This window comes from Papio anubis, chromosome 3 (genome assembly GCF_008728515.1).
Source record: "Papio anubis isolate 15944 chromosome 3, Panubis1.0, whole genome shotgun sequence".
NCBI lineage: Eukaryota > Metazoa > Chordata > Mammalia > Primates > Cercopithecidae > Papio > Papio anubis.
The window spans coordinates 89,728,458-89,754,801 of NC_044978.1; the positions used below are offsets into that span (position 1 = coordinate 89,728,458).

Genomic DNA, 26,344 nt, shown 5'->3' on the forward strand with positions numbered 1-26,344 from the left:
CTACTGTGTCATCTTTGCCATTGAGGAAAAATATTTCCTGTGACTTCTTGCATTTTTGGTATCTTCATAATTTTCAGTCATTGAATCCGGTGGAGGGGAACCTTCACTTGCCCTGAACATACACCTGCTGGTCCACTGTGCTTGAAGTCTTCTAACTCTGTCTCAGTTTTCACTGTCTGCATTTTCCTTTTTTAAATAAAATGCACCAAATCCCTAGGCTAAAAACTAAAGTATGGTAAAGAATAGTCTCAAATTTACAAGTGAAGAAGATCCAGAAGTTCTAAATCCAGGATTTTTCTTAGTAACTCAAAGAAAATGCCACACATTTTCATACAATGAAGGGAAGTGTTTTTATTGCTTTTATGCTATTTGTTTACAGTGAAGATACAACTGACTTTTAAAAATACAAGCAGATTTTGTGCTTCATGTGATGAACTTAGGTTTGGACACTAAATGTGAAAACTGAACTATTCCTAGAATCATGTTCAAAAAATCTGCAATTTTTCCTCATGAAAGTGCTTCATTAGCTAAACAGTCTTAGTTTATGATTCCAATGGGCTGAAAATGAAGTACAGAGTAATTTAAAGTATTATGGTGGCTTTATGTGTAGATATTGGGTGGCAAATGCTGTGAACACAGAGTGTAAAATTGGCAACTAAGAAATGGCAAAAACACCTAAAGCAATATGCTTTCCAAGTAGACATATACACACACACACAAATGTATATTTGCGCAAAATTGTTTTTAATCTAGAACGCTCCTATTAACTACCATGTCTTACATCAAGTCTATGATCCTAAAATTAGTTTAATATTTTGAATATGTAAAGGCCTGTAGTGCTCATTTGTTCATGCTTTTCCACTCTCAGGGAAAGATTTGCATTTTGAGCTTTATCTCTAAATGTGATGTGTAAATATTATTCCTGGTAAAGGAGTTACAGCTGTCTTCAAAAATGCTACTTGTTGCAATACATACAATCTATTTTATATTGTGGAAGACCTTAGACATAAAGTAAAATAGTCTATAATTTGCTGTGTTACCTTCAGTAAGTCACTCAGTCTCTCTGAGCTTGTTCATCCTTTGTTTTGAAAAAAGTACTCAACCAGCCCATTACATCTTTACTGAGGCTAAATGTGATGATATTAATGAAAGAGTTTTGCTAACTGGGAAGGGTCTCCTAAATGTAGAGAAAATATGACTGTTTTTTAAAAAATGCTGAAGGAGATACTCAGGGTCAAGACACTTTTCAGAATCTCCCTAAGATAATATCATGGGACACTACCTGGTGCTGGATGCTCTGTGGCTTTTACACTGATGCTGATGGTGTGAGATTCAGAAAAAGAAGAAGTAATTCTACATGCCCACCCCACAACAAGGTCATCAAATCTTGCCAGTGACACAGAGGCTGACATCTACCTCCCACCCTCCTTCCTCCCAGGCTAGGGGAGCAGGTAGAGTGGGGGGCATTAGGTGGGCACTGCCAGTGTTGTCATAGAATGGCACAGTCCTCCATGGGGTGGGAGTGGCACGTGGGAGGCTTCTGCACCATGCACTGGCTCCTAGTTACATTGACATTGGTGGGTCTAAAGAGGCAAGTCAAAATTAAAATATGAAAGTGGAACACCAGAGTGGCTTGTGTCCTGGTGAACCTAAAGTGGTGCACATGATCTGGGTGACTTGCAGCAAATTTTGACTCTAGAATCAAAGACTTCTATACATGCTGATCACCCCCTCCATAATATAACTCTGTGAATGTACATAGTTCACACTCATTTTAGCTAGCAGCAAAAGGTTTTGTCAAAATAAAGAAACTTTTCAAACTTTAAAAGGAGAAAAGATTATGTTGACGGTTTAATTAATGACTATGTGAGGTGCACTGACTTAGCACCACCAGAAAGAGCATACAAACAAAACTCTGAATTAACTTTTTGCTACTTTAGAAATCATACATGCAGCTCTGGGATTAGAAAGAAAGTCATCTTGACAGAATTATTAGAAAATTGCTCAGATGTTGAAGTATAGTGAGAGCAAGTCTATATCTGATAAATACATGCTTAGACACCTGACTATTCATTTCTGTAACCAAATGATTATTACACAAATAACCTCTAGTTAGGTGTTCCCTGAAAATGTTAAAGTAACTATTTTATTAAAGTACCTTAATAAAGATTAGCAGCTACTAACCCATTAAAATGGATAAAAACACTTGGAAGCTCTGTGATTTCAATGATGATTGTGTTTTTAATCTGTGTTGTTTGTATAGTCTGCAGAAGCAGATCCTAACTCCTGCAAGAAGCAGCTCACCGTGACAAAGCTGACTTTCCCTTTATCACTTTGCAAATCAAAGAAGGGGGACATGTTGGGAACAGGACCCCCAAAATCTGGCCATAAACTGGCCCCAAAACTGGCCATAAACAAAATCTCTGCAGCACTCTGCAGAGTTCATGATGGCCATGATGCCCACGCTGGAAGGCTGTGGGTTCACTGGAATGAAGGCAAGGAACACCCGACCCACCCAAGGCAGAAAACCACTTAAAGGTGTTCTTAAACCACAAACAATAGCATGAGCAATCTGTGCCTTAAGGACGTGCTCCTGCTGCAGATAATTAGCCAAATCCATCCCTTTATTTTGGCCCATCCCTTTGTTTTCCATAAGGAATACTTTTAGTCTGTAATCTATAGAAACAATGCTTATCACTGGCTTACTGTTAATAAATATGTGAGTAAATCTCTGTTTGAGGCTTTCAGCTCCGGAGGCTGTGAGACCCCTGATTTCCCACTCCACACCTCTATATGTTTGTGTGTATGTGTGTTTAATTCCTCTGGCACCACTCGGTTAGGGTCTCCCTGACCAAGCTGGTCTTGGCACCTGTCTCTACAAAAAAAAAAAAACAAAAATTAGCCAGGCAGAGTGGCATGCAACTGTAGTCCCAGCTATTTGGGAGGCCGAGGTGGGACAAAGACTGGAGCCCAGAAGGCAGAGGTTGCATTGAGCCATGATCACGCTGCTGCACTCCAGCTTGGGCAACAGAGCAAGTCCTAGTCTCAAAAAAATATTATATCTTAAAATCAAGAGGGATTAATATAATGCATCACTAAGTATAAAAAGCAAGGTACACAGTAATGTATATAAGAGCCAATCTTTGTGAAAGACAGAACAAATTAAAATTTGTAAATATTATATATAGGTTTGTATGAGCATGGAGAAAGATACAGAAATGGACAGAACAGGCTGTTCATCTCAGAAACCAGGATCTGAAAAGAGTTGAAAAACTGAAGTTAACTTTTTAACCATAACTGTTTGGTTTTACTAGTTAGGATGAGATTTATAATTTTATTACTTTTTTAAGTTATAAAGAAACTGTAAAGAAAGACTCCAGCTGCCAACATGTACATGTAATTGTAAAATTAAGGTATTGTAATTGCAATTTTATTATTAAAAGGAAGTCTGACCAAATAATTGTCAAAATAATATAAACTCTCAGCCACTTCTAAAGCCTTAGGAAGATGTTACTCATCATGGACTAATAGAGTCATAGAAATGTTTTCTTACTGGATCATTCAGGAAACTAAGATTATCAATGGCAGACATTTAAGTCTGGATATAAGAAAATTCTCACAGGCCTAAACAGAAAACTTCTAGAGCTATTAAAGATGAGATTATTATAAGGTCCAATCGATTTTTGGCTATAGTCTTGCAAGACTAATGCAAACAAGCTTTTGGAGTTACCTGGGTAGTCCTGGATTTTGCCTTTTTTCTCCCAAGTGGCTTATATTTGAATTTTCAATTGCCCTCTTGGGCCCCAGAGTGCTGGCAGCTGGTCATGTTTCTTCTACATGGAAACTTTGAAAATCATCCTTTGAAAAATCTGACCAGCCCAAGAGAAAATACCTACTCTTACTGACATTATATTCCCCAGCAATTAAGCCCACCAGATAATTCTGTAGTAAATCTCACATGACACAGATGCCACCCGTGTGTTCAGAGCTTCCCAATAGCTCATTAGGGCCCCATCCTGCAACAGAAGACAACCAAGATCATCAGACATGTGGAGTGATTCTAGCTTTGTAATAGGAAAGATAGAAACAAAGCAAAGAAAAAAGAAGTTGGAAGAAATAATCCATGAAATAAAAAAATACAAAATCTTTCTAAAAGCTGTTAATAATATTTGTAAAAAGATATTATACACAGGAAAGAAGAATATGATGCCATAAAAAATTCTTGAGAATTAAAACTCATCACTGCAGAGTAGAAATCCAATAGAAACAAAAGATTTCAATAAATTTACCCCTTGGTGTACCTTTTCCTCCAGAAGATAACTAATGAAGTGCCCCCAAACTGATAAATTAATTCAAAGAATGATGTGGTATCTGAGAAGCTGATGCTGTCACCCTGAGAAGAGGGAAGGGATTCCCCAGGACGAGGGTGGGGAGGCTCCAGGATGGCAGGCATGGCCAGATGCAAACCACCTCCTCCCAACATGGGAGTAAGTCAAAGACTCCAGGGAGATACACAGCTGGGAATAAAATTTCCAGGGACTATGGCATCATGCCATATCTCAAGCAATTTAAATGGAAATAAAATTGACATGTTCTGGGAAAATATGCTAAAAAACTCAAAAGTGTCTTTAAGGCTGATGAAGATATACAAAATACGTATTTTTAATGTGTTATATCATTTTGTATAAAATGGTAATAGTAGAATCTGCCTCATAGTGTTATTGTGAGGTTTACATGATCTGTTAATTGTAAAGCATTTAGAACAGAAAGTGGCACATACTGAGAGTGACAAGGATATTAGCTATTTTATTGATATTTAGGTTATTAAACTCTGGAGTTAGGCTTCCTGGGATCCTGGCTCCACCACTAGCTGTGTTACATTAGGAAATCTATGCAATCTCTCTAAACCTCAATGTCTTCATCTGTAAAATGTGCATGACAATGGTATCTACCTGATAAGTTAATGCTAAACATTGCTATAAGTGAGGCAATGTGTGCACAGAAATGAGCAAGGTCAGCACTCCATGAATGTTAGATATTGATAGTAATCTGTTGTATTTTTTACAAAAAAAAAATACTTTTAATTTTGAAAAGGAAAAAATTCTCCACTATTAAAGAACTCTTTAGCTTTTAGATATTTTTATATTGTGACAACCATATCATTTGTATTACTTTGTATTGTTTTAATAAACACTTGATATTCCCACATCATCTCAGTAAATATACTTTTAAGCATCTTCCAAGCACATCATCAGAATAACTTAAAATGCATCAATAACTCATTTAAAATACATTAGTAAATCATTCGTGGAACATTCAGATGGTTTATAGTTTGGATCTCACAGAGAAGACTGGATAGAACATCTTTGCTTTTGGATTGGGCTTCTTAGATTATTTCCCGACTCCTTCAGATAAGGAAAGTACACAAACATTTTGCTCTCTCACACATGCTCTTCATGGCAGAATTCCAGGCTCCACAATCACAGCCAGTCCAGGAAGCATTTCAGCTCCCTCAACATCTTTGGCTTCAGTACCAAAATCAAAATGAAATGCTAATTGAGAAAGAATTCATGGCTTTGAGTGTGGGTATTTTCAAAAATTCCTCTAGGAACTTAAAATTTATTCTATTTATTGTAATATTCTATAGATTATTTCTATAGCGATTTCATTCTCAAGTTCTATTTATTGCTACTAAAGTCCCTCTCCCACTCTTAATTTTCCACCTCATCCCCAAAAATGCTTTAAAGACTGTTATTTATGCACATACATGAAATGTTACAATTTTTCTAGCAATCTTTACAATAATATTAGTCTTCCCATTTTGCCAAATGATTTAACCCCCAAAATGAACAATTTGTACTGAAGACACTTTCTGCCAGTTACAATAGTATTTCTTAGATTGAGGTAAATTATTGGCCCATGGAGAAAAGGAGACAGTTGGATCTCTTACAGAGATGCTAGTCTGTCCTTCTCGAGGCTTTGGAGTGATATCTTCGCACTACTCATCATTACCTGTACAATTATATTAGAGATGCCAGTCCTTGCCTTCCACTAACCTTCAAGAGCACTTGTGGTAATTTGTTACATCAGTAATAGAAAATTAACACACTTCTGTAGCAAACATGGCCGTCTACGGTCTGTGGGTAGACACATCTCCCTCTTTGACCACAACCTGGAAAAGTTCTCCAATTTTAAGAAGCCATAAGATTAGATTAGGTTCACCTGGATAATCCAAGCTAATCTTCCCATCTCAAGACCTTTAATTGAATCACATCTACAAAATCCATTTTTTTCCATGTAAAGCAACATAATCCTAGATTCCAGGGGTTAGGAGTGGACATCTTTGAGGGCCATTATTCTGCCTAGCACACAGGGGACTGCTGACCCAAACAGAACCAAGCATATCATCTCTCTGGATAAGCTGAATTTAGGATATAGTAATTGGTGGAAATGTAACGTAGAATTGGGCTGGCTTACAGAGACACACACAGAGAAAGAAGCAGAGGAAAGTGATGCCTTGTGACCCCTAGAGATTGACAGGGTTATCTTTGGACATTTCAGATGTTGCTCCAGGCCTGTCATGGCCCTCTGATACTAGAACACTGGCACTCAATCATGTGACAACTGCTCCTCCCCCCACAGCCATTTAAACTTTTAGAAGGTGGGGCAAAGAGTAAGCACAGAGTAGCTGCCAGATGGTATTAAGAAAGATCTCCTGGCTCTATGGAGTTTGTCCCAAAGTGCTTTTGGCAGTTCATGGAGCCATGTGTTCATGAAGCGATGGAAGCTCATAAGTGGATATCACATTTCCAAATCCATTAGGGCCTTGAAAACAAGGTGGTAGTGGCTATAATTCCTTCAAATGCTCTGTCTATAGGTGTGAGAGAGGATTAAGCAGAAAAATGTATAAAAGAGGGTACTAGGGGAGAAAAATGTTTTCAAGATTATTTGTCCATATGTTAATTGGATCTATACCTCTCAATTGCAACTCATCTTTCTTAGTAAATCTTAATAAAATATCTTTCTTTCAAGGCTTCCTCACTCTCAAATTAGATGTCATTCATTCAATTTAGTCAGCAAATATCTGAGCACTCACCCTGTGCCACTCCTTGAGTTAAGAGCTGAGAATGCACAATGCAAAGACGAAGTAGGGTCTTCCTCTTTTGATTCCACGCTTAACTTTCTCCTGGCACTGACCACTTCCTGCTTCACAGGAGGGTTCTCTATCTTCTCTACCTGAACACAGCCAATCCCACTGCTAATATGTAATCCCTTAAAAAGGAGACACTGAATCTTCTCCATTATGGGACTGCTCATAGAACACTGTCTGTCCTGACATAAAGGAGCACAAGAATTCAACAATCTTTAGTATGACAGGGATGGAGAGAAGTGAAGCATGACTGTGAGATGGAGTTAATACACCTCCACAAGGGCGACCTTGTTGTGGGTCTCAAAGTTTGGGTAGGATGTGAATGGGCCAGAGGGACAGAAAAGAAGAGAAAGAGCATGATGAGCAATGGATTCCTCTTTGGAGGACCACAGAGATACAAGCTTCTAAAGAGCGTAGGCCTTGTATTGGAGAATGGGAGAAATAGTTGGATGAGAAGGCTAAAGCCAGGTTATCTGGGGCTATCTCTTTTCCCTTATACCTTTCCAAATGAGAAGCAACTGAAATCGTAGGACCTCCTTTGCTTTTCTATTGGGTGAATGTTTCCTGGTATGAGTCTCAGTGCCCACATAATTAAAGCTTACTGAAGTGTTCCCTTGGCAATTTTAGAGAAATATGTCCTTTGTGCTAACATGTTCATATTGATAGACTATATCTAATTAAATAGTTGCCTGTATAGTTTTATGATGCCTCCAAGTGTGGATAAAAGAAAAATCAAACTCCTATTCTTAGAAAGTCATGAGGATACTTGTTACACTGATCAAAGGGCAATGGAAATGATCCAGTGAGGATTTTGCTCCATTTCTCACAATTATTTAAAATCCACCTCAAATGTCTGTTCCTCTACAATGTCTCCCGAGTCCTTCATTCTGAATAGCAACTCTGTCTCTGTTCCCAAAGCACTAACTGACCCCTGTGATAGGGCACTTCCCAGTCAGGCTGATAACGTAGACTTGGTTGCCTGTGTGTCTTTTCCCCATAAACCGTGAACTTCCTTTTATGAATAATAATTGCAGCTAACATTTTGGAGGGTACTCCCATCTGCCAAACTCCATGATGAGTGTTTTACATGGATTTTTCCTTTATTCACTAAACAGTCCTTTAAAATGATGCCATTATTCATCTTCATCTTACAGATAAGGAAACTAAGGCAAAAAGACATTCAGTGAAATAATAAGTCCAAGCACACAGAACAAGTAAGGAATAGGGTTGGCCTGGTCCCAAAAGCCATGCCATCACCGTTGCCCCATACTGTCTCTTGGCACAGGCAGAGGTCATGTCTTATTCATCACTGCTACTCCACTGGACCCAACTTAGTGCCTGACACAGGGAGGGGTTCAGTCCATACTTACTAGTTTTGAGTGGAGCAGAATTGCCAGGCACAGTGATCCCCTTTGCTGTGACTAATTGGGAGTCTGATTCTCTGCTTTAAAGACAACCAGGGTGCTCTCTCTGCCCTACTTCGTTTTTCCTGTTTCCTTACTCCTCTTCCTTCCTAGCCGTCCCATGTGGATTCAAAGTTGCAGCTTAGTGCAGACCAAGGAAATACAAGGCAAAACGACCAATGTGGGATTGAGAGAAGAGAAACGAGGAATTCCAGAGGCTGGGGGAAGAGTGAGGAAAAGAGAAAGTGATTACAATTTATCACTTAACTTAATATTTAACCTAATGAAAACAAAACCTTATCTGGAATTTGGAAGTCAATATTTTGAGGGCTGGTTCAGTACCCTTTTCTTTGTTTTGACAGTCTGAGAATAATCCAATGGGTGTGGCTTAAAGACATCGGTCACGTGTGGAATTGGAATTGGATGTTACACAAGCAACAAAATAAATGTCTGTGCAATATATCTGCTTTATGCACTCAAGCAGAGAAGAAATCCACAAAGACTCATCAGTCTCCTGGTCTGCAGAGAAGACAGAAACAATATGAGCACAGCAGGAAAAGTAAGCAAAAAATATATTACTGTTGGTAATATATTCTCATCAGTATAACAAAGAAAGGAATACAGTATTTGATGAATAATTTAAAATTAATATCTAAATTAGAAATGATACACTGAAATATGATATGCAATATACACCTCAATATGTAATGTATACTGAACTGCAGTGGAAATAAGCTATTCTTAAATATCTTGCACCTGGCCCTCCGCCCCTGGGGCGGCTTCCAGCGCGGGCCGTGCGCCTCGCCGCCTTCCAGGGCCGCTGCTCCGCGGGCACGTGGAAGGCAGGCGCCCCATTCAGGCTCCCGGAGCTCCCGCCGGCTTGCAGGACCCGGCAGGTACCTCTTGGCGGCGGCTCACCCTTTTCTTTCCCTCCATGAGAAAGAAGCCAGCTCTATCTGACGGCAGCAATCCGGATGGTAATTTCCTCCAGGAACACTGGCTGGTTGAGGACATGTTCATTTTTGAGAATGTAGGCTTCACCAAGGACGTGGGAAACATCAAGTTTCTGGTCTGCGCAGACTGTGAAATTGGACCAATTGGCTGGCATTGCCTAGATGACAAGAACAGTTTCTGTGTGGCCTTGGAACGAGTTTCCCATGAGTAACTGTGGGTAGGGGTACCCAGTCCACCTCCAAAGATAAACCTGCTCCCCACAAGAACTGGCCTTTAATGTGGTCTAACTGTTCTGCTGCCTTCTTCTCTGTGCTAATATAAATACTGAGTACCAGCATGTCCACTTGAACATGCAGAGGGTTAATCCTGCTTCCTAAAGCCTCACGAACATGCCTCCTGCTTAGTTCACTTTGCATCAGATTTCCTAAGCTCCTTTTTCCCCCAGTTTTGGGATACTGTGCTTACCTCCACAAATCTCATCTCTTTCCTGGCATTCTGCCTAGGCTTTGTTTTGCCCACGGCCTCCCTCTTTTTCTAGAAGAGCAGTATTCAACCTTTTAGCTATGACGACATGTAACAAAAGCTGCTTATGTACTAATAGTTGAAAGTCTGCCTTTTCAAATTCAATAAGGCATACAAATATCTGAGAGTGACTTTGTTGTATAGCTACCCTTGTGATCTACAGTAATTTAATCTTTCTAAAAGTAAAGCATTTACAAAATTCAGTATTTAAACCACTAACCAGAAACATTACTTGGGATGCATCTCTAATACTATGTTTGAGCGCCTCTGCTCTAGGTGGAGAATGACATTTTATTGTGAAGATGGGTGTGGTCCCTCTTCCCTTGAAATCTTGTGGTTTCTTTTTATATTAACTCCCCACTGCTGCAGCCTAGAAGGTGAGAAGCAGATTTTTAACCCCATCTGGCAGCCACTCAAGGAAAACCCAGCCCTGGCTGTTTACCTAGGCTCTCTTGGAATGACAGTGCAGGGTGTAGGATATGAGGGTTAGGCCTTTGCCAGATTATACGCGAGTTTATATTTTCCTTCATCTGGACAGGTAACTTTCTTCCTTTGTTCATAGGCAAGAAGTTCTTTAATGGATAGTATCTTTGACTGAACCTACTAGGCATGGTCCTCATGGAGTTTTGGTTCAACTGGAATCTCTGTGCCAACCCAGGATACAAACTTCCATCCGGATGCCTCTATTTCCATAGCTCCGGGGCTGCTCTAACAGTTTGATATCAGCAGACTTGTTTAAGCCTTCAACTTGATTTCCAAATATTCCATCATTTCTATTCTGAAATGACTCACCGGCATAGAAGGAAGTTTATTATAGAATCAAGGTTTCAGATATCCTCCTGTAACCACCTCTACCATTCAGGAGGCCTAAAGTTGAAATAAGTACTAAATAGAAGGCTCACCATCTGAAGTCCCTTCCGTTGTTTTCTAGTTGCTTCCTCCTTCCTTTACTCCCATTCTTTCTAAGGGCTCCCCCACTTCAGTGCAAACTGGCCTTGGGCACACTTTTGCAACCAACCTACTGCCCTGGAAAGGTAACTTCCTTCTCCAATCAGCCTGAATGAGCTTCAGTAAGCAATTGAGAGAACTGTGTTTTTCCAACAAACGGTCACATGTCCATTGTTATGGCATCTAGAGAAAACAGAGTTATCCAATCAAGTCAGGAGCATAACCCAAGTAGATGCCTCTAGGGGCACATGGCCCTTCACATCACAAGCCAGAACCTAAGCTAAGCATTTTTTAAAACGAGTTTGAGACTAGCCTGTGCAACACAGTGAGACTCCATCTCTATTAAAAAAATGAACAAAATTACCTGGGCATGGTGGTGTATACCTGTAGTCCCTGCTCCTTGGGATGCTAAAGTGGGAGGATCACTTGAGCCCCAGAGATGGTGGCTGCAGTAAGCCAAGATCACACCACTGGCACTCCAGCCTGGGCAACAGAGTGATACCCTGTCTCAAACAACAACAACAAATACATATATATGTGTGTGTGTGTGTGTGTGTGTATATATATATATATAGCGACTTGAATAGGAAACCATAGTATTTCATTGTTTTCATTTGCATTTATTTTACTTCTAGTGAAACTTTTATGTACTTATCAGTCATTTCTGTTTCCTTTTTTGAAAACTGCCAAATGTTGCCCTAGTAGCCAAAAATATCAAGTGGCTATTCTGCCTTTTCAGTTTGATCTGAAAGAAATAAAGGCATTTAAGCAATGGAAAAAAAAATATCTTTAACAGGAATGTATAAAACCTGTATCTATTAAGTCTTTATTTCCTACATTAAATAAATTTGCAAAAATGATAGTTTATTCCAAGCTAATCATGACTGATTTGTAAATCTAAAGTTAGAAAAGTCTTTAATCACAAGTTATCTTTATAATGACACCATAATTCAAATGTGTTATTATTTGTATTCATATTTTTATGAACACAAGAAAGTTGTCTGACAGAAGTTTGATGAGAGGAATTTGATTCAGAAGATTGAAATATCCTTCAACCTTACTATAAAATATCTTACAAAATGCTCTTTGATCTCACAGCATTAGAATCATCAAGGTTAAGCAAGACATCAGCATGCAAATTCTAATTAAAAGGGGTCCAGTATGATACAATTCAGGGAATTTTCACAAAAATCCTTTGGAACAGTATCTTCCCCATTTAAAAGTTAATGTGGTTTCACAGAAAATTAATAATACAATTTGAATAATAATACAATTCGAATCACTTAGCACTAGGAATACAGATATTTGTTTTTTTCTTCTATAAATGTGCGCTTATTTGTTCAATGTGTTTACAGGTGCATGTGGTCATTCAATATAATCAATTGATATTTTTTAATTGTTTAATTACATAAACCTGTGCAACTATTTCCAGTCATTTGTTGTGTTAGGAGTGTACCACACAGTAAAATATCTCACCATGATAATTCAATTTAAAGGTTCTGAGGCTTCTCTCTACGTTGTGTGACAAACAGGTTCGTATCAATAAGACCGGTTGGAAACCACCAATAGCCCATTGTTACTGTTCTTTTTCCACCTCACTTTACTTCCATTTATTACTAATTAATATTTACATTCCTAATAGAAAATTACTAAAATAAAGAAAATTCAAATTTACCAAACTCAACTTAAAATAATGAGTTCATAGAGCAAAAGTATAAACCAACTATATTAATGAAAATAATAACTGATGAAATAGACAATCCTCCCCTCTTGGGTGCAACATCAATAGCTTAGCTTTTTGACAGCATTTCATTTGTGTTTACCGATCCTGCATTTTGTTTCCCTCAAATGCTAAATGGTGACAATACTAACATCTCTTTCATGAAGTAGTTTTGAGAATTAAATGAATACTGTAAAGCACTTAGAATCATATCTGGTACATGATTAAATATTAGCCACTATTAAATATTAATATTTAAATAAATATTAGCCACTATCATTATTGCTATTTAACTTTTTGCTAACTTTTTAACATCACAGAGTACTGAAAATGTGAGGCTAGATTAATTGTTATTCTCTGTACAGCCAGCTTTCAGACCTCGGAAAAATTATTCAATCACTGAGTCAATTGATTCTCAATTATTTCGGCTGTAAAATAAGCCAATAATTCAATAGTACTGTCCTGGTAGCAGCCTTGTCAGGTTTCAAAATAATGCTCATTGTTTATAGCAGCACAATTTGCAAATGCAAAAATATGGAATCAACCTAAATGCCCATCAACTAACAAGTGGATACACAAAATGTGGTACATGTACACCACGGAATACTACTCAGTTGTAAAACAGACGGAATAATGGCCTTTGCAGCAACTTGGATGGAGCTGGAGGTCATTATTCTAAGTGAAGTAACTCGGGAATGGAACACCAAATATCCAATGTTCTCACTTAAAAGTGGTAGCTAAACTGTGAGGACATAAAGGATAAGAATGATATAAGGAACTTTGGGGACTGAGGGAAAAGGGCAGTAGGGGGAATGAGCGATAAAAGATTACATATTGGGTTCAGTCTACACTGCTCGGGTAAGGGGTGCAAAATCTCGGAAATCACCGCTAAAGAACTTATCCATGTAACCAAAACCTATTGAAATTAAAAATCAATCAATGAATAAATTTTAAAATAAAAATAATGCATATAATTTACCCAGCACAAGCCACAATGCGCCTGTCACATCATAAGCACCTAATAATAAGAAACTTCCTACTATTAGTACCTTCTGTCTAAGTATTCTGATATTTATTTTGGCATTGACCATGTTGAACATCCTAAAGTTGAAAAATTTGACAAATAAATAATGAAAATGAATTGGCAGAAAAATAAATCTCAATTGAATTTTTTAATTATATTTGCAATTATGTTGATTCTTTCTAGAAAGGGCTCTGCAAACTATACATGCTTTACCACAATGAAGATGGTTTTTACAGTACACTTCCAAGCACTAGAAATATATGCTGAACTTTCTTTTTAAGAACATCTATAGATAAGCTCTGCTAGACAGAAATTCAAACACACTGTTTCTTCAGTTTTAAAATATACATGTGTGGGTCTGAGTGTATACACAGACACGTGAGCACACACACGCACATACCACCAACTCTAATCTCTATAATATTTGGCTCAAATCTAAGCTGGAAAGAGTCTCTACACATAAATTAGATTATAAAACAGGCTGTCAAAGATAAGTTTCAAATGAATAGGAAACAAGTAGCACACAGAAGTGGTGGAGAGAGAAAATTAAAAGACGACAATAAGCAAATAGGGAGAGAAAGAAACATCATCGTACGCAGGAAGGTAAACCCGTATAACTGTTCTTATAGTCAGATCCTTTTGGCCTAAGCAGAAAATTGAGCAAGAAAGCAGTTTATTTTATGTGGACAGAAACTGACTCTGTCAGCAAAATAAAGGTGATTTCTAACTTCATGTGTCAGCCAACAGTTGTGGGTAAACAAGCATTTTCAGGACAGCATTAGGAAATATCAGGAATAAACACCTTCAGAGAAAAATACAACAGCACAATAATGGCCTAAATAAATATATTCCATTTTTCTCAATGTCTTATTATACTTTGTTTATCTTTCCTTACGTTATTGTTTTTCAAAAAGATACTTTTATTCTCTTTATAAACCAGAGTACTTCATTTCCATAGAGCTCTTGTTAGGTACCAGACATGGGACCCAATATTACATGTACAAAGATGAAAAGACACAATTTCTGACTTCAAGAGTGGGAAAACACTGGTACCATCTCTCTGTTTGATTTTCTAGGTAATCAAATGCAAAGCAGCTGTGCTATGGGAGGTAATGAAACCCTTTTCCATTGAGGATGTGGAGGTTGCACCTCCTAAGGCTTATGAAGTTCGCATTAAGGTGAAGTATTTTGCCATTTGTATTTCATTTTACATTTAAAAAACTCAGAGAATATTGAAATGGAAACATCAAAAAATCCACTAAGAGGCATATCTTATATGATCATCCAGAAAATAAAATTACATTTGTTGTCAAGGAAAGGTATAAATATAAATTTTAAATGTTTAAAAAGTGATCAAAGAGTACATACAGTATAATTCCAGTAAAATACAAAAGAATTTATATGTTTGTACAGAAAAAAATTCCAATGGATATTTATCAAGACTTCAAAATCAATTAACATTATTTTCCAAGTGTTACCTTGCTATTTCTACTTGTTTTTTAAAGCGTGCATTCTTGTATAAGACTTAAATATTTCAGATTATTCTAAATTGTTTAATTCAAGAAGGGAAGGTAGAGACGGGTTTTAGACTGAATAACCTTGAGGATAAACCGAATCTTTCATATTTAGGATTAGTAGGGAGTATTAGCAAAACCCTTGAATATATTTTAGAAGCACAATTTCAGGAATTTGGGTATGTTATATTTATCTAGTTACAATCTTTTCTGAATCTGAACATCTTCTCTTTATTCTGTAGATGGTGGCTGTAGGAATCTGTCGCACAGATGACCACGTGGTTAGTGGCAACCTGGTGAGCCCCCTTCCTGCGATTTTAGGCCATGAGGCAGCCGGCATCGTGGAAAGTGTTGGAGAAGGGGTGACTACAGTCAAACCAGGTACAGGATTCACACTCAGGGAACACGCTTGGTTCACCATCCCAGGATTTCCCAGCCTGGATGAGGAAACCGAGGCAACGAGAGACAGAAGGGCTTGCAGAAGGTCACCGCGCAGCCAGGACTTCAGGGGTTTCCTCTTTCCCTCTCTGCCTGCCTGACTCAAGCATGTATGTCTTCAGGCAGGCATGTATTCTACCCTTCAACCATTATGTACTGAGTATCTACTAGACGCCAGGCACCAGGTTAGAGCCTGGATATACGTGAGGATCAAAAGGGACACAGTGCCTACCAGTGTGGCATTCATAATCTAGTAACTTCCGTGTTAGTGTTGCTGTACACTGTCTTCTGTCAGGGCCCAGACAGAAGTAGAAACGGGAGGAGGGAAAAAACTTAAATATAGAAACTGTTCAGTGCTGAGTTCACAAAATGGAGGCTGCGTGGTTACGGCTGAATAAACATGACCTTTTCTTAGGTGACCTATGCTGCTCCTTCACCAGTTTCCTTTTCCAACATGGTCTCTCTTCCTGAGCATGGAATCAATGAAACAGGCTAGGTGAAAGGAAATGAAAGAAACATAGAAGGAAACGTCCCGCCATCAACAATATCTGCCTTATTACCTTTAGCCATGCTTAAATGCAACTGGTTACAGATTACTAATTATTTTATCTTCAATATTTATTTTACCCTAATCTTACGTATTAATATAAATACTTTTAGAAGCAAAGGGTTAATAACTAGGACATTGCCATACTATCATTTTCACATAAACTTTACCTATAAAATGTTAATGCACCAACCATTTTTCTTGATCATGTGGAATGTATAGCATAGGTGATTGAAAATAAAAATTATATTTAATTCTTAAAAATCACTTTAGCCTGTAGATTCACCCTGCCCCCTTACCAAATACCAATTTAAACTGTGAACAGAAAATAATAAAATAAACTGTCCAAATTAGGTTTTAGCTCTATTTCTTTTAGCTAGAAATAAATTAACAACAAAATGGCAGCCTTACTTTTTACCCCTACTCCCTCCACCACAACAGGAAAAGTAGATAATTCACAAATTATCAGCTAAAAATATTTGTAAGTCAATTCTTATCCTAAAAGAAAGTGCCTAACTTCTTGTGAAGGGCTGAAGCTTTCAGAGAAATTTCTGGAATTCTTCTTTGTCTCATTTTGTTAGTTTTTCTGGAGAAAAAAAAAACCTAGGATTTTTTTAAAGCATTCATTTCATAAAAAAGATAAGCACAATCACTTTGAAAAGCCAAGAATTGGTTCAAAATTCTCGTATGTATTTTAAATCAATATTTTACAAAATACCAGATCTTCCCAATATCTACGGGCCCTATAATAGATGACTTTCAACTAAAATTTGTATTTATAGTAAGAATATTTAAGATTTAATTAAAGTTTAAATAAAATGATATTTGCAAAGCCTCCAGGAGAAATCAGTACACTGCATAAAAGTTAACTATTAATACAGAGGAAGCAATTTTTTTAATCTGTGCGATCTCCCACATTTGTGTTTTCTCTTTAGGAATCCTCAGGCACTTATAAACCCAAACTGAAAACAATGCTGTGGCAGGCATTGAAAAATGACATAATTATGATTGAACTCTAATCCTTAAAGACTGTTAAAGAAACATGCTTCTAATCAATACACCTGAGCTTTAAGTTTTTGCTGTATTAATTCCTGCATAGAAATTTAAGAAGAACTTGTTTTATTCCTCTCCAGGTGATAAAGTCATCCCGCTCTTTACTCCTCAGTGTGGAAAATGCAGAGTTTGTAAAAGCCCAGAAGGCAACTACTGTGTGAAAAATGAGTAGGTTTCTGATGCTCTCTTTACACAGACTTTGAGTTTGCACATTAGTTATAATCCTGTCTCAAGCCTTTGTGTGTCTGTATATTGCACTGCCCAGTCTGAGCAATCCTCGGGGGACCCTGCAGGATGGCACCAGGAGATTCACCTGCAGGGGGAAGCCCATTCACCACTTCGTTGGCACCAGCACCTTCTCCCAGTACACGGTGGTGGATGAGAATGCAGTGGCCAAAATTGATGCAGCCTCGCCCCTGGAGAAAGTCTGCCTCATTGGCTGTGGATTTTCGACTGGTTATGGGTCTGCAGTTAATGTTGCCAAGGTGGGAATGACAATGGATAAGAAAACTGCTTACATGCAGACTGTCAGGAACCAAAAGTGAAGCAATTTCTTGCAAGAATCATAGATTATTTTTGTAGACTTGAAGTGTCGATTATGAGTACAAAAATGACCCAGAAAGAATTGAGAGTGCATGCTAGAAATTTCACCAATTTATTGCAGATAAAAAGTTGTTAAGAGTAAAGATGTCGTTTACAATAATTTTTCCTCTGAATTTGCTGTTTATGGGAGCATGAAATTTTAGGCCTGAGAACTCATGTAGTAATTCATTCAACAATTAGAGAGCACCTATACAAGCCTCAGGCACCAGAGTTTCTGCTAGGTTCTGAGATAGCAAAAGTAAATGAAATAAGCGTTTGCCCTTGAGGAGCATCTAGTCTGTGGATCCTCTACTCCCAGAATTAGGATCAACAGTAGAGTCCAAAACCTTACCTGATGCACTTCCAAAGCAAGGCTCACCCACTCTGTGGATTCTTAGACGGAAAGTAATGAAGCTTCAGTGATGCATAATTCACTCATTATGGGATTTCACTGCTAAAACGAACTCCCCTGCCATGAACACACACATATATTTCAGAAGTGGTAAATTTCAAGCAGAAATTCTTTAAAGGCTCCTCATCTGAGTAGGCTGAAAATCTAGTAGTATGCTTTATTTCATGAAACAGAGCTCCAGAGTTATAAAGATATATGCCCAAAGTCTCAGTGCTGAGACTAAAATATCTTTTTAATATGAGAGCTGAGATTAAAATATCTTTTTCAAATCTCCTGCTGAATCTTAGCTCGCAATACATAATTATTAGTGTTTTAAAATCACAGTCACGAGTCTTATATTTTTCTAAGTAAGGTAGAAAATGGTGTTGTCCCCATAGTATGAATAACACTTGGTGAATGAATGAGTGAATAGACACCCTTAAGGGAATATAAGGATGAGATTACCTGGGACAGGAAAGCATGTTACCCACAATGAAGACTGACTGTGGGAGACCAGGTTTAATAAATAACCACTAGCCAACCAAAAAAAAAATTCAGAAGGCATCTTTTCTAAATTTCTGACTTTAGCACTTAGTCCCTTGTTCAGTTGCCTCATCCGTGTTAGCAGGTGGTCAAAGAGAGCCTACCCAAGACAGAAGATGAGGCTACTCATAACAGTAGATTGTATTTATTATTGACATAGAGACAAATGTTTCATTGCTGTGTTGTTCGCTAGTGTATTTTTAAAGCAGGGATATACTGGTCACAACTACTGAACATAAATGAACCAAGGCGTTAATTACTGAGAGTTTAAGTGGAATATTTTTCAGGCTCCTGGAGTAGCCTTTTCCACTAATTTTATTTTCCAAATATTGCCTTTGTGTATGTATGAGATATTGAAGCTAACTATCATGGGTTTTCAGCAATCGAGAGTCCCTTCAAGATTGGAATCACTGCCATCTGGATCTCAAAGATCGTCCAGTCCCCTGGTTCCCAGCCTGACCTTCCCATTGGAGTCACCTGGGAACTGAGTTCCACCTGCAGAGATTCTCATTTAATTGACAAGGGCTGTGACCTGGACAGTGGGATGGTTTGCAAAGCTCCCCAGAAGAATCTAATATGCATCAGTTTGACAACTACTCAACTAGTTCATCCCCTTGAATTTAAAAATAAAGCAACCGAAGTCAGAACAGATTTTGATAAAAGGTTGGACAGAAGAGTCTGAGTAGCTCTTGATAAACACGTAGGCATGGCACTTTATAAAGCTTAGGCACTTTCTAACAATCATTACTTAATCCATTTTTGCATTTTCTGAAAACATAGGTCACCCCAGGCTCTGTCTGTGCTGTGTTTGGCCTGGGAGGAGTCGGCCTCTCTGCTGTTATGGGCTGTAAAGCAGCTGGAGCAGCCAGAATCATTGCGGTGGACATCAACAAGGACAAATTTGCAAAGGCCAAAGAGTTGGGTGCCACTGAATGCATCAACCCTCAAGACTACAAGAAACCCATCCAGGAGGTGCTAAAGGAAATGACTGATGGAGGTGTGGATTTTTCGTTTGAAGTCATCGGTCGGCTTGATACCATGGTATGTACCATGATATGCCCTGAGATTTCTGTCTCTGCAACCTGGAAGATGCATTTAGGCAGCAAAATATATGTTCTATGTATAAAGGATATTTTTAATGATGAATGGAAATTTCCCATCATCTGTTACCTGACTTGTTTAATTTTTGTTATGGGAAATCTTTTCTTCCATCAACTATGCAAACCTGTCTCAAGTCATATTTCCTCTAGAGGAAAAGAAAAGGGCTTGTTTTTCTTAACTGAGCATTTACAGATTTACTTTATTAATTTTTAGTTAAAAACTGTAAGTTCAAGTAAACATAAATAATACAAATTCTGTTCTCAAATTGAAATGTTCTATTTTTCTCCCACATTCTTAAAAAAATGGCTCAATAATTTTGCATATGTTCTTAATAAATTCCAAATTTTTAACATGTTAGTATTTGGCCAAAAGAAATGAGCAATTTTAGGCCAACTGCTGTTTTATTAACAACAATATGCCCTAAGGAAATTGACTGATTTGAGACATCACTGTATTTTATCACAGAAACGGGACAGTGCCTGGCACATAGCTAGTATCCAATACTACTTGGACTGAATACTTTGAAAAGTCAACAGTCTCTACTAAAAATACAAAAATTAGCCAGGTATGGTGGTGTAGCACATACCTGCAATCCCAGCTACTCCGGAGGCTGAGGCAAGACAATCACTTGAACCCAGGAGGCGGAGGTTGCAGTGAGCCAAGATCGCACCATTGCACTCCAGCCTGGATGACATAGTGAAACTCCGTCTCAAAAAAAAAAAAACGAAAGAAAATAGAAAAAAAGAAAAGTCAATAGACTTTACCACCCCCCAAAGTTTAAAAGCTATGCATCTCATAGCATTGCTTATAGATTATATGAGACAACGCATGTGATATACTTAGCGCAGTGCTGCCTGTCATATAGTAAACTCCCGATAAATATCAGCTGTCTTTTTTTTTTTTTTTTTTTTGAGACAGGGTCTCACTCTGTCACCTAGGCTGAAGTGCAGTGGCATAATTATAACTCACTGCAGCCTCAACCCCCGGGACTCAAGCGATTCTCCTACCTCAACCTCCAAAAGTGCTGAGAGTATAGGCATGAGCCACCACACCCAGCCTCAGTTGGCTTATTGATATGAAATATTATTTCTAATCTTGCAGTGCTTACATCATCTTTGGCTTATTACATGGTATTTCTTCCAAACAGTTACAAATATCAATTGCAATGGGAAACACATCTCTAGCTATATTTCACCTACCCAGAATTCTCTAGAATCCTACTCAAAAAGTCTCCAGAAACCAACAAATTTCCATTGCTGAGGTTTTCTAGAAGGTCCAGCAGTGTGGGTAACAGGGAGTGGCACCCTAAGATCAAAGCTCTCAGCAGCCTTGGCCTGGGACAGATGCCACAAAAGAATAAAATGTCAAAAGAATTCAACATTTTCCAGGGCTACAGCTTTTCTCCTTATGCTCTTTTTCTATATTTTCATTCATTTTCTCATGTGGAACTCGAGTGTACCTTATCTCAAGATACCAAATGTCTGACAGCCACATGTTCTGAGGATGTGTGGTCTTCCAAAGGTCAGAATCCAAAATCAAAGAACTAATCATTATATACCTATGGGGATCCTAAACCATTTTCTAACTACAGAACGTGTTCCAAAAGCTGACTGGAAAACATTTTCTGAACTGTCTCTTGAGGTTTCCAAATAATCAGTATATTTTAATGTAAAACCAATATGTATTTGGGGAGATAATAAAACAACATTTAAAACATGCCCATTTGAGAAATGGACAGTAGAGTAGGAACCCACTTAAGAGGGAGACCATCAGTGGACAAAAGACAAATTTCAGTGATATAATCGTTTATCTTATTCACAATCAACATATCTGGTTGAAAGTACTGGCTTCAAAATACCTATGTAATAAATCAATGAAAAATGAATTAACTAACTCACAGATCACCTGAGAATTACGTGATGATGAAATTTTACGCTTTATGTATGTTTATAATGATGTCTGCCTCCTTATTCCTTTTTTAGGAAGAATTAAGTGCACTCCAATTTATTCATCCATTCTTTCATTAAAAAAAAAACACTTTCTGGGCATTTCCTAAATCCACAGCACTATCCTATGCAGAAAAGGGGAATTAAGGAGCAAAAGACATAATCTCTTTCCTCTACACACTCACAGTCCAGCTAAGCCTATTACATGATATTCTGCATTTTGAGTAGGAACTATGCCACTCCACGTTAAAGATGCCAAATATTCACTTTATTCCAGATGGCTTCCCTGTTATGTTGTCATGAGGCATGTGGCACAAGCGTCATCGTAGGGGTACCTCCTGATTCCCAGAACCTCTCAATAAACCCTATGCTGCTACTGACTGGACGCACCTGGAAGGGGGCTGTTTATGGTGGTATGTAGCTGGGCTCAAGTGCCAAATTCTCATTAACATCAATATATCTCCACTTCTACAACTGACAAGTCAAGGTTTTGAAAACAAATCAAAAATAAATTAAAATTCCTTTTCTATCTACAGTCTCCAAATCAACTAGATATGGAACTAATGCAGACAGAAGGTCCCAATATAAACTCTTCTGTTGTCACCATAACCCAGGATCTTTCATCTCCATCTGTTTTTGTACTTGTGACTGTGTAAGAAGGCATGGACATTTTTAGTAGAACATGGAAATCTACCACAATATTTCATATCTATGCCCAAATTTAGACAACTGATAAATTTGCTCCTCTACTTTGGGCATAAATATCTATACTATTATTTCTATGTGAGAGACAAAAGAACTAAGAAACTTTGTTTATCTGTGTGTTTTTTTTTTTTAAGTCAAGGCACCATAAAAGCATATTGAAGTCCTCTATCTCTTCTTATCCTCAGTTATAGCAGTCTGGAATGAAGCACCTTTTCTAAATTTTCATTTATTTGGAAAATCTCTTCAATTCTTCTACTGACCCTGGTCAAATCCAACAATGATACTGTCTTCTTTTCAGGCTTTAAGAGTAAAGAAGATATCCCAAAACTTGTGGCTGATTTTATGGCTAAGAAGTTTTCACTGGATGCTTTAATAACCCATGTTTTACCTTTTGAAAAAATAAATGAAGGCTTTGACCTGCTTCGCTCTGGGAAAAGGTAGAGTTTAAGTTAGTTTTCTGTTTTGCTTTTTTTTTCTACCACAGGGGATTGTCTAGCAGAGAATGAAAAAGGTGGAAGGATGAGAAAAAATAGAGTCCCTTGGTTTTCCATTACCTGTTTAGTCTTTGCATGCAGCGCTTGTAGGATCATACTGTGAAAGCTAAAACCAGTTGCTTTGCATTTCCTATTCTGCTGAAGTCAAATTATGTTGATTACTGCAAATCTGAATGATCTGAGCCACTCAGCCTTCCTTAAAAGAGAACACTCACATTTGCCAAAAAAAACAAAAAAACAAAAAAAACCCACAAAAAAGCAAGTCTATTTAAACAACCATAATTATAACATGGTGACTTTGAATCCTCTTCCTTCTACCTACATAAAGCTGACACTAAGTGTCTGCATATTTAAATAATTTTCAGGACATCCTCAACATTTTCATTGCAAGAGTAGGTGGAACTACATTGGGATTGTTTTCTAGGTAGATAATACTAGTTTTTCTCTTTTTCTTTTGTAGTTTAAGAAAACTTTTTTACCAATATAAGTTATCATAAAAGAGAAGAGTACTAAGCACTATTTTAAATGTTTGTCGTACATTTTCTCCGAAGCTTAGAAAAATAAGCCAATTCTGTTTCCTATCTCTAACATCTAACAGTTACAACCAGCTAATAAAATGCATTTTGTCACCTGCATTTACATGAGGCACAACTGGAAACAGGCAGTTATATCTAACCTTTGTCTTCTAGTCCAGAGTCTGAGATTTTTCTGCTATCCCACACTTATTTTCATGAGATTTTCAACTTTAAATAGTATTTCTTTGGCATTCACACAATCATTATACTAGATACTTTAACTGACAACATTCTTGAGGAAGGAAAAAACTAGCACTCACAGACCACCGGCTATTCTACTAAGTATCTTACCTGCATTATCTCATGTGATTTCCAAACAGTGCTCAGTGTCAGTCTCTATCTCACTATCTTAGGGAAGAGAAACTGAGACACGGAAAAGACATGACTTTGCCAAAATCATCAAGTGGTAGTAAGGGGAGCCAGGATTCAAAAGTAGATCTTGTTATTAGCAAATCTATTCACTTTCTGTTGAACCACACTGTCCCTCAAAAGCGCGTGTACATATGGAAAACAGTAGTCATCAAAGGTTAGTTATCATTGTCAATATCATCATTGGGATCATCATCATAAGATTGAAAAGATGATGGCAAATATAGAGATGAACAAAACCAGAGGACAGTGTTGAGCAACATAAGAAGTCATGAAGCATGCCTAAATTCATTTTATGAGAATGTCATATAGTAATATGCATATGTAAATGTAATTAATCCTATCAATAAGCAAAGATTTAAAATTGTAATATTGAATATTGATAAGAATAAGGTGAGTTGGGCACTTTCATGTACTTTCAGTAGTAATTGATACATACTTCTGGAAAAGCAATTTGGTAATATGTATCAGAAACCCTTAAAAAAATAACTGAATCATTTGCCCCAGCAATTCCATTTCTAGAAACCTATTCTACAGAAATAATCAACTATTCAAATATACATATATGTTTACTCGTTAGAACTTTAGAAACATTCTAAAGTTCAACACAAGGAAAATAAATTCATAAATTCCAGTCATCAAGTAGAAATGAATGAAACCACCAAAAAGAAATGACTACATTGGGAAATTCTCATGATGTAATTTTAGTCTCATTTAATGAAGAATATAAATTGTATATATTGTATATGCAATGTCTCAAATTTTCATCAAAAACAGTAAAACATGCACATATTTCTAGAAAAAGTTCATAGAAATTCAGGAAAACATTGAGAATTATTATTTCTAGGTTGGGAAATTATGGATTAGTTTTACTTTCTTCTTTCTGCTGTCTTGCATTCCCTGAATTATGTGCATATATTTTTCTCATATATGCATATGCATATACATATATATGTTAAAAATTAAAATTATTAAAGTCACAAAAACTACCATTTTCTAAAAATATTTATTCATGAGAAGTTGGTTTATAGAAAGGGCATTAGTTCTAGTGTAAATGTTCCATTTGTAATCTTCACAAGAATGAAGAATCTTAGAATTAATACAAATCGACTTTATTCTCTACTTCTAAGAATCCTTAAACATCTCTGTATCAAAGGTCTTTTAAATTTCCAGCATGGTCTTAACTTTGTTAAATTATCAGTTCTTTCAGGCAAGTTATCCATCATCTTATGATTTTTGCAAATTTGTATTTGGATTTGAATCCCAACACTCCATACTAGATGTGCTACCAGAGCAAGTTATAAATCTTTCTAAGTCTCAGTTTTTATAATCTCTAAAACAGAAATAATATGGAAACCTACCTCCTAGTGTTGATGTTTAGGTTGAAGTTTAAGAAAATGTGCAAAGAATGTGACAAATAGTAAGAACTTACTGCAAGTTATTATCTAGTGTTGTTTTATATTCCTTATTATACTAGGGACGTGGGCATGCAAAAATGATTTTTTGAAGATGCTAATGTAGTATTGAAGTCTAAATGACAGGCATATTCAGGATGTTGTGAGTGAGATTAAGATTGGAGAAAAAAATAAAAATAAAAAATAAAAAGAAAGAGAACACCAAAAAAGATGAACTTCCTTTGACTTGAACCAAATGTATGGGGATGGAAATAGGGTAGCTGGGATCACAGACAGATTTTCACTAAGACAACTCGGATGCTCCTTGGACTCTCACATGGAAGCATGTGGGTTTCTAAATGTTAACACAATGTCTCTTCTTTCCTATTGCAGTATCCGTACCATCCTGACCTTTTGAAACAATAGAGATGCCTTCCCTTGTAGCAGTCTTCAGCCTCCTCTACCCTACATGATCTGGAGCAACAGCTGGGAAATATCATAATTCTGCTCTTCAGAGATATTTTCAATAAATTACACATGGGGGCTTTCCAAAGAAATGGAAATTGATGGGAAATTATTTTTCAAGCAAAAATTTAAAATTCAAGTGAGAACTAAATAAAGTGTTGAACATCAGCTGGGGAATTGAAGCCAATAAACTGTCCTTCTCAACCATTCTACTGTGTCATCTTTGCCATTGAGGAAAAATATTTCCTGTGACTTCTTGCATTTTTGGTATCTTCATAATCTTTAGTCATTGAACCCAGTGGAGGGGAACCTTCACTTGCCCTGAACACACACCTGCTGGGCCACTGTGCTTGAAATCTCCTACCTCTATCTCAATTTTCACTGTTGGCATTTTCCTTTTTTAAATAAAATGTACCAAATTCCTAGGGTAAAAGCTATGGTAAGGTAAAGGATAGACTCACATTTACAAGTAGTGAAGGTCCAAGAGTTCTAAATACAAGAAATTT

The 26,344-nt window shown here is 37.3% G+C and overlaps 1 protein-coding gene across 1 annotated transcript; it reads left to right on the plus strand.

The window, feature by feature from the left end:
* The first annotated feature begins 8,988 nt into the window (after positions 1-8,988).
* On the plus strand, positions 8,989-26,045 carry LOC101017481 (all-trans-retinol dehydrogenase [NAD(+)] ADH1B). Its single transcript, XM_009207239.3, has 9 exons — positions 8,989-9,112; positions 14,798-14,899; positions 15,478-15,616; positions 17,354-17,441; positions 17,539-17,758; positions 19,570-19,830; positions 22,114-22,249; positions 22,840-22,978; positions 25,767-26,045. The coding sequence occupies exons 1-9, from the start codon at positions 9,095-9,097 to the stop codon at positions 25,789-25,791; spliced, it is 1,128 nt and encodes a 375-aa protein (XP_009205503.3). The 5' UTR covers positions 8,989-9,094; the 3' UTR covers positions 25,792-26,045.
* The last annotated feature ends 299 nt before the right edge of the window (positions 26,046-26,344 follow it).